Source organism: Gavialis gangeticus, unplaced genomic scaffold (genome assembly GCF_001723915.1).
Source record: "Gavialis gangeticus isolate Ggan-Ray unplaced genomic scaffold, GavGan_comp1, whole genome shotgun sequence".
NCBI lineage: Eukaryota > Metazoa > Chordata > Crocodylia > Gavialidae > Gavialis > Gavialis gangeticus.
In genome coordinates this window covers 47,192,628-47,202,149 of record NW_017728998.1, presented here as the reverse complement: position 1 = coordinate 47,202,149, position 9,522 = coordinate 47,192,628, and the positions used below count along the sequence as shown (strand labels likewise).

The following is a 9,522-nucleotide window of genomic DNA, read 5'->3' as shown; positions in this document are numbered from 1 at the left end:
CAGTTGACTCTAAGTGAGGGGTATCAACGTAGCATAATTTGCAGGGGAGGGGTGGACTTGACTGGTGTGGCTATATGAAGAACCAATTGGGACTTGGGAACAGCTCTGCAAGTGTGTACATGCACTTTGTTAGCACCACTGTCCACCAAATAGTGCTTAGGGATTGTTAAAGCACAGTTAACCCTTAAATGGAATGTGAAATAAATGTAGACAACTCAGTGTCTTAAAATCAAAGTCTAACTTTATTAGTACAACAAGTATTATCTTAGCAGTTTCTGTATTTGGAGAGAGAAAAAAATTCAGTATAATAATCTTGCTCAATCCCAGATGTTACTTTGCTCAACAGAAAAGATGGCCACTCAGTTCCTGGAAGCAAAGGGTACATCATGGGTTGGGACAGTTCAGACAGGTGTTGAAGGCTGGATTTATGACAACAATGATGAACTTTCTTGCTCCCCCCTTATATGCTTTTCTTCAACTTCACTTCTTTGACTCTTCACTTTTGGATTGGGGTCTCTGCGGTCAGCACGCTGTCCGTCTTTTATCCTGTCAGCATGTTCTGTTGTCTAACAGACCCGTTACACGCACACCTCTTAATTTGGCCTTTTTCCTGTCTTTCTTTGAGCACTGTCCATTAGGTCTCCCTTATCACTTTCATTAGCATGTATCCAATCCTTTTATCCTCCTGATTCAACTGGTTAGTGCCAAGTTCAGTTAACTGGAGCTGGTAACAAGACCATTGCTATGTTATGTTAAAAGAACTTCTCTCAGTGATTTAAAAAATATATATAATGAGCACCTATGAGCTCTACAAAAACAACTCAAAGCTAGCTAGTAAAAAAACCAAAAAGTAAATAAGGACAAAACTTAAGCAATGATTAAATAAGGCTAAATATAAACACTATTTAGGTACAGATACAACTCCAAAGCATTAAACATAACAAGCTACCCTAACAAGTTATCCATCCTCATTCTTTTCCAGGCAGAGGTTTGGGATCTGGACATAATCCGAGCCAATGATAGCTCTTGGCCAGTGGAGGTCACCAACATCAAAGAGGGCTTCATTGTGGTGAAAGGCCACAGCACGGTAAGAGCTCTTCTGCCTTCTGTTCAGATCCTTTTATTCTCTCTCAGAATTGGGTTTCCTTTGGGGAATCACATTTTTCAGAACAGTACTATAGGGCCAGGATCATTATTGCTACACTAGAGTCTCTTGCTAGTCAGTGGGTGCTTGCCAAAGTGCAGTTTCATTCTGTGGTACATTATGACTCCTTAGCATCTTTGACTGAAAGCTAAGCTGCTGCCACACTTTGAGTAATGGTGTTACAGGGTGGCCTGCCACCCAGAGTGATTTAATAATGAATGATTCTGGCATTGCCAAGCTGATGAATCATCTGTCTGGAATTATTAAACACTTAAGTATAAATAACATTCAGATCACTTGATGAAATAAAGGCAAGCCAGCTAGAGTTGGGCTGTAATCCTTCACTCTGTATCCCTTTCATGTCCAGCGACTGTGAGGTTGGTGAGAGCAAATAGTGTCAGAAGGCCAGACCCCTGAAATGCCCTTTCTTAATTGAGTAGGGCGAGCTTGCTTGTATCTTGGGACTATGAGTCATGAAACAAATTGGTGACTTCTTAAACCAGTGGTGCTCACTGTTTTGGCCCTGCAGATTAGGTGGATAGCACAGGACTGATCCACAGTCTGAATTAGGCCCGACATCCCCCCTGAACACTGGGATTGGGCTCTGGATTGGGCCCTGGCCAGCCAGGATCAGGCTCCATCTAGCTGGGATTTGGTCCTGCACCACCACATGTGTCCAATCTAGTGCACAGGGCCATGTCCCACAGGGCTTGCTGCAGGCCAGATGACACCGTACCAAGGACTGGATCTGGCCTCTGGGCTGGAGGTTGAACATCTCTTCTTTAAACTATTCCAGTGTATTGGGGCCAAGCCATTTGTAAATACTCAGATTTGTCCTGTAGTTTCTTTTTTGCAGGGCTTGGTGGACAATTCTTGTGTGAACCTTCTCATGTTTTGTTAGTCAAGTCCTGATTTCGGAATGCTCTGCAAATTGACTAGCCAAAGATAATCCTTGGGAATTATTGTATTGGCCCATTTTGCTTACTATAGCTAATTGAAGGCATATTGCTTGCCAGGCCAAATAGCCCTGTGAAGCCTGATGCTCTGTTTTTGTCTGGATGTCTATGACTACTCCTAGAAGCATATTACTTATAGGTTAGCCCTCAGAGCCTGTAGGCTGGTGTGTAAAAAGGCATTTGGGTTTTCTTGCTTTTCTTGTTTCAGCAGTAGCCATCCTCTTGATGCTCTTAAACCTACCTTCCACACTGATTGCTTCCTTACCACTGGTTAACTGTTATAATAGGAAGGTTACTGTACAGATGTGAAGGAGTCTGGTTGGGTTGAACATACTGTAGGTGGTATTAAGTGAAATTCTGTCCTCTGCAAAGAGTTGAACGTGATTTAATGGCACTTTCATTAAATTCTGCCCCAAAAGGCTCAGTTTCCATTGCAATGTATACAGGTAATCCCCGCTTAATGCTGTTTCGCTTAGTGCTATTTCGCTGTAACGCTCATTTTAAATTGATACCTGATTTCACTTAGTGCTCAGCGAGTTTCATTATAACACTTGTGGTTGCCATCTTGGATCATCAAAAACTTTCGGTTTTGTGTAATGCTTAGTTATTCAGGAACCACTTAAGAGCACTAAGTGGGGGGTTGCCTGTAGTTAAATTATTAATACAAACAACTAAGTGCATCTCCCTTGAAGGGGATGCTGTCAATTTCTGCAGGGTTCAGCCTTCAAAATTATGTGTCTGTAAAATATTTCGGAAGTGCGTGGATGCCTTAAGTGATTTAATTCACTTTGGGCAGCGGTGTCCTGCAGGGGTCAGTGCTTGGTCCAGTACATTTCAACATCTTTATTAACAGTTTGGATGTGGAGGTGAAGAGCTCACTGTCCAAGTTCGTGGATGATGCCAAGTTGTGGGGGAGCATGGTCATGCTTGAAGATAGGCTACTGATACAGGCGGACCTAGACAGGCTAGCAAGTTGGGTGGATTGGAACCTGATAAAATTCAGCGTTGAGAAATGTAAAGTGCTTCACCTCAGGATGAACAACCCCCAACGCACCTACAGGTTTTGTGGCACCAAACTGACTAGCACCACAAATGAAAGAGACCTGGGGGTAATAATAGACCACAGTATGAATATGAGCTCTCAGTGCGATGCTGTAGCCAGTAGGGCAAATAATACTCTGGGATGCATCAATCGATGCATCTCCAGCAAAACCAAGGAAGAGGCAATGCTTCTGCTCTACTCAGCAGCTGGAGTACTGCATCCAGTTCTGGGCACCACACTTCAACAAGGACATGGACAAGTTTGAGAGACTCCAGAGAAGAGCCACCTGTATGATCAGAGTCTTACACAGCAAGCCATACAAGGAAAGGCTAAGGGATCTAGGACTCTTCAGCCTGAAGAAAAGAAAGCTGAGAGGGTTCCTGGTAGCAGCTTACCACTACAGTAGGGGAGTACTTCAAAGGCTTGGTGAGCAGCTGTTCACCAGGGCACCCAAGGGGAAAACTAGGAATAATGACCACAAACTCCTGGAAGACCAATTTAGGCTCAACATTAGGAAAAACTTCTTCACAGTCAGGATGTCCAGTGGTGAAATAAGCTCCTTCCAGAGGTGGTGCAGTCACCTACCCTGGAAATCTTCAAGAGGAGACTAGACAGTCACCTTGCTGGGGTCACCTGACCCCCAGTTAGCTTTCCTGTTTGGTGCAGGGGGCTGGACCTGCTGGTCTTCCAAGGTCCCTTCTGGCCTTACAATTTATGAATCTGTGATTTTTAATGGGAATGGTTCCTAATTGCTTATGGAGCCTCCATTTGTTGTCAGCAACTGACATGTCAGGTTTTGGAAAATTAACAGTCCTAATATTCCTAAAGGTTTGTCTAGAGATTGTACAACTTCCATTATCCTAAAATATTTATCCTGATACAACTACCAGGCATGGATGCAGGAAAGCTGGATTCTAGCCTTTTAGCCTATTACTATATTGAGAGCAGGAATAAGCTATAAGGCACCGTTACACTGGTATGACTATGCCCATGCTAAAGGTTATATCTGTATAATTATATTGGTTAAAAAAAACAAAAAAACTTTCCTTTAACTGAGATGGCTAGACTGATATATAAGAACAGTGTATGGACCCAGCCAATGGTTTGGGTATTCAGCAGGTAATGTTTTGAACATTAAGGACCTTAGAAGTAAGAAGTGAGTGAAAATAGATGAGTTTCCTCCTCCAAACTGCTTGAAAATAAGTAAATGCACATCACTGTTAAACTCTAGGATTCTCATTTACATTTTGTCAATACATTTTTGATGCTAGCAATACAAGAAAGGTTTTTGTTTTTTTTAAGTGAGCATGTGACCATTTCTCTTTGAACATGTTCAGTCTGAATTGTGAGGAGTTGACCTTTTTTTTTTGGTTAATTTTCACTGCGTATGCCATGGAACGTAGTGCTTTGGGCTGGGTCACAATTAGGCTTGGAAGGAGACAGTGTTATGTTTTACTTGCACAGCTCGTTTTTTTCCCTGCATGTATATTTTTGTTCACTTCAAATCTCAGCACAGAGATCCAGTACTGTTGTGAACGTCAGGGACTGCAGAAATTAAAACTGAGCAGGTTCAGAAATTAAATTAAATGTGCTCAGAAGAGAGTGGGGCCTCCCTCTGCTGTCAGCTCATTTACCAGCAACGCCCATTAGGTTTAACTTGCTCTCTCAAAGACATGATCATAATGCTATAGTGGAAATTTGCTTTGTAATTTCTTGGGTAAAGAAGTAAATTGGTGATTGCAGACACTGCTGAAACTGACAGGTTTTTTTTTCCCTTTTTTTTTAAGCTGCTACCCTACCATGCTTTTTGTGCAAGTCTGCTGCTCCTGAGCTGCAGCAGCACTTTGTTTTCCTGAGGAACTATGGAATGACTGGTTTTGATTTCCTGTTTCTTGTTTAGCGTCTAAGTGAGGGAGCGCTGTCTCCAGATGGAACCGTCTTGGCCACAGCAAGTCATGACGGCTATGTCAAATTCTGGCAGATCTACATTGAAGGACAGGATGAGCCAAGGTAACTTAAGAAGCCAGAAACAATGGTTCCCACTATAAAGAAAAAAAGTTTCCTTTCTATGAGAGGCAGCTCTTTAACACTGAACTTCTGATAGATTCTTTTTCAGAATGTAAGGGGCAGGAGATAGAAGGTTAATATTTGACATTGAAGAGCACTGTAAAATTGCTGAGTGTCATTTGTTGTGCCTAAGCTCTTCCAAATCATTTAAATTTATGTTTTTGGCGTCGAAAGTCCTGTCTGTAGAAGAGATACTGTACAGGCTGTAGTAAATCAAGCTTCCTTGTAGTGTCCTATAATGAGAGAAATCCATTAGCTCTTAGCTGCTCTGTGAAGAGTTAACAAATGGGCCAATCATGGTGATAGTTTTTATCAAACATTTATTTGCTCTTGTGTGCTCTAAAACACATCTAATTTAGAACCTTTTGTTTCTGCGAGCTTTTGTGTGCTTTTCACCTTTTCTCTGTTTTTCTCTTAGATGCCTTCATGAATGGAAGCCTCATGATGGGAAGCCTCTTTCCTGCCTGCTCTTCTGTGACAATCATAAAAAACAAGACCCAGAGTAAGTCTGAATCCTGAACTGCAGCATGTAGCCAAGTCTCTTAACTCTAGCTTTTAAGAAGAATCCTTATAACTGCATGTGTATGTTGTACTTAGTGATTGTGTCTTTACAGGTACTGTCTTGTTAGCAACAAAGTCTCCATTTCTAATGATGAGAGCATAATTGCAGCTCTGTGGGGCAGCCTGAAGTTGTCCTATTCCTATGTATACTTTGGTTAATCTATAAAATACAATTCTACCCCACCTTCTTTGTCTTTCTGTTCATGGATATGGAGAACTTGTCAGTGAAAATACTTCTGGATGGAATGGCATCCTTTAGGCTTCTGGTATTTGCCAGTCTATTCTGCCTCGTAGCATCTTAAGTTTCATTCCTAGTTCATAAGAGCAACTCACTTCTGCCACTTTTTTACTTCTCTAAAGAGAGGAGGCCCCAGAATGTGAGGGTCTAATCTGCTTATGAAGTAGAAACTTCCTTGGGAGTGTGGAACAAAATTGGCCAAGTACGTGAACTGTTTCCTTGCAAGGAAGACCTTACAGGAAGGACTAGACCTGCTTTTAAAGAGTAGCGCTCCAAATTTACCTGTCTTGTGCCTGCAGGGTTCCTTTCTGGAGATTTCTCATCACAGGTGCAGATCAGAATCGGGAACTGAAGATGTGGTGCACTGTGTCTTGGACCTGTCTGCAGACTGTCCGGTGAGTAATTATCTACGTGGCTCAGCAAGCAGGTCTCGGAGGCAGGGGTTGGTTTGAAACTGCTGCAGAGCAAATTAAAATTCAACTCTTTGAGGATCCTGAGAGTAATAACCATACATGAGAAGAGGTTGTCTGTGGTGTTTAATGCAGTACATATATATTGCTTTGTTGGGGTCCGACTAGTTTTACTTGCTTGTTATCTTTGCTCTGGTCTACCTGTACATCCTCGAGGATGGGGCAAGTTTTCTGGATCCTTCTGTGAGAAATACTTGCTGTTCACTTCACTAAGGGTGATGACAATTCCAGGATTTCTTTCCCTTATTTTGCTGCCTTAAAGTGCTGGTGTGTTACTAGGCTGGCAGGGATGTACACAGGCTGACCTGAAGAGCAATGCATCATTGAAGAGAAGTTGCTACCCAATCTAAAATCTGTCCTGCTTCATCCTCTCACATCCTCTTCCTTTCTGCTGAGGGATTACAGACTGTGAGACTAGCTCTTGTGGATGAATACATTTCACAAGAGCCATCTCTGCAGTTTCCCCTTCCATGACCCACAGTGAAGTGCATTCTGGGTTTGTGTTATATTGGTATATACCCACCCTTCTGTGAATGTGGCACATCTGTTAGGAAACTATAAGTCCGTGTATCAAAGGTTTAAATTCTCAGGGTTAACAAAATAGGTCAGGGGCAAGCAAAAAAAGCCCACAGGCCGCTCTCAGAGTGCCAGGAGCACCGTGTGGAGGCATGGAGCTGGTCCAGCCTGATGGCATGGGACTTCCCATGGCTCCTGGCATTCTAGTACACTGCTAGGCTGGGCTGGCTCCGTGCTGTGTTGATCCCAGCCTTGCAGAGGGGAACCGGATGGTGCCAGTACAGGCTGGGCGGTTTCTATGCCGTGCAGGTCCTGGCCTTACAGCCAGGAACCACACAGTGTGCTATGGAGCCAGCCCAGCCCGGCCAATCCCTTTGCAGCAGCACATGGTTCCTGGCTACAAGGCCAGGGCCAGCACGGGGCCGGCCCAGCCCAGCAATGTGCAGTTCCCTGCTGCTTGGTCAGGACCCATGTGGCATGGAGCCAGCCCGTCCCCTTCATGCTATGTCACATGGGTCCCAGCCATGCAGCAGGGAAGTGTGTGCTGCTGAGGGGATGGGCTGAGCCGGCTCTTATGCTGCACTGCATGGGTCCTGGCCTTGCAGCCAGGAACCACATGCTGCTGAGAGGGGATGGGACACATCCACACACATACCCACCCTTCCCCACACACCCCACCCAGCATACCCATACCTCTCCTCCCCCCCACCCCACACACACCCTAGTACAAACATCTACATACTCCCCAACCACACATCCCCCCCCACATATGTTCTCTTACCCTCCTATGCACAGTATACAAGTGTAAGACTGTATTTTTGACTATTATGCAATCACCTCTATATGCACTATGCAAACATGCCCAAATCAGGGCAAAAATCTTTTTTTAAAATAAAATTAAAATCTGTTATAGTAGATGTTTGATATATATTTTTTTAAGTATATGATTTGGGTTTTTTTCTTGTTCCAAGATGGCAGCCCCCCTCTCCTCCCAAAAGGAGTACTTCCAGGGCAAGGGGAGGGACATCTGTGGCAAAGGTTGGGGTGGGGGAGTTAGGGGTGGGACTTCTGGTCCCAAGATGGTGCTTAAGGGGCCCTCAACAGCTCGCCAAAACTTGTTAAGTGACCCTCCAGCCAAAATAGTTGCCTGCCCCTGGAGTAGGTCTTGTTCCTGCAAATTAACCTCTTGTCTGTAGCCTTTCTAAGTATTTTTGGGGGATTCATTGTTTTGGTGTCTGTACGGTATAATATCTGGCCAACTTGTTAAACCAGTACTTTGTTCAACTAATGTAGTTATAAGGTGTTGTCTTCCTGTTGTAATGATTGCTCTCACTTTGTGTATTCCCTCTTGTGCATTCAGGTTTTCCTCTGATATCTTCAGTTCCGTGAACATTCTTCCAAGTTTGAAGGTCTGCCTGGACCTCTCTGCTGAATACCTGATACTGAGTGATGTGCAGAGAAAAGTACGTGGTTCTTACTCTATTGGCTACTTCAGCTATAGTAGACAGGAAGAGGAGATTAAATCATGCACAGCTGCTGTGTCAGGGTTACCTGCACTCACTGCTGAAACGTATTCAAAGGCTGATGCAAACAGTTTCATTGCAAGGTAAAGAATAGTGACAGTTTTGCTGCTTGGCTCCTGAGGAGCCTTGTGCAAGGCATAGAATTCCTCCCAGAACGCCCAGCTGGTGACAGGGCTCTCAGAGATGAGATGGCTGATCTGGTACATTCTGTCACGTGCTGTGGTGGTGGGAAGCATCTTTTCAGATTTAACCACTTGTTTTCAGTGAAGCCACAGAGAGCAATACCAAGTGACCAGGCTCTTGGCAGCTTTACTGCTAATTAGGAACAAAAGCTCTGCTTCTGCTTTGAAGGTCCTGTTCTTGGTGTTGTACAGGTAATGGTGGCATATTTGATTTCCAGTGTATAAGTCATGCCCAGTCTTAATTTCATAGCAGGAGTAAAGGATCTCTGTGTCAAGATGTGCTGTATTTGGACAGAATCCTCAGATGCATGCCACCCATTTTATTGCAGGGGGCAGGTATGTCTCAGTTGAGGCTACATGGAGTTTTTAAAGCCAGTTAAAATTTATTGCTAAGTAATGTGAGGTAGGGGTTCTGCGCTGGCAGCTTAGTAGGAGCCTATGGACAATCAGCACAAACATGGCATGACACCATGCTGAGTGTCAAACACCTAGACTTGTAGATTAATACTGATGCTGATCATGTGAAAACTGCAGATCCCAGTTTGCGTTGCTCTTCTTGGATCTAAAGAACCTGTTTGTTTCAAGCAAGTTGAGCATGACATGCTAGAGTGCAGTGTCTGAGGCATATCTGTCTATTAAAGGTAAGGGTAACAGTGGCTTTTGAAGAACTCCTAAGGAGCTCTCTTGATTCTTTCTAGATTCAAATAGCCGAGGTAGACTTTGTTCCCTGTTACCTATCACTTAAAGTGCTTTTGGGGTTACTAGCAGGACAGACTTCTCATACTTGCCAGTTTGGTGTGCAAAGTCCCAGTGACTTAGACTG

The 9,522-nt window shown here is 43.8% G+C and overlaps 1 protein-coding gene across 2 annotated transcripts in view; it reads left to right on the top strand.

Annotated features, from left to right (window-relative positions):
* The window catches only part of EDC4 (enhancer of mRNA decapping 4), a 79,557-nt gene that overhangs the window by 33,138 nt on the left and 36,897 nt on the right, over nucleotides 1-9,522 (top strand). For both annotated transcript variants that reach the window (XM_019505868.1, XM_019505867.1), the window contains exons 7-11: nucleotides 983-1,087; nucleotides 5,043-5,152; nucleotides 5,628-5,711; nucleotides 6,308-6,403; nucleotides 8,355-8,457. In XM_019505868.1, the coding sequence (XP_019361413.1) occupies nucleotides 983-1,087; nucleotides 5,043-5,152; nucleotides 5,628-5,711; nucleotides 6,308-6,403; nucleotides 8,355-8,457 (498 nt within the window). The remainder of the gene's footprint in view (nucleotides 1-982; nucleotides 1,088-5,042; nucleotides 5,153-5,627; nucleotides 5,712-6,307; nucleotides 6,404-8,354; nucleotides 8,458-9,522) is intronic.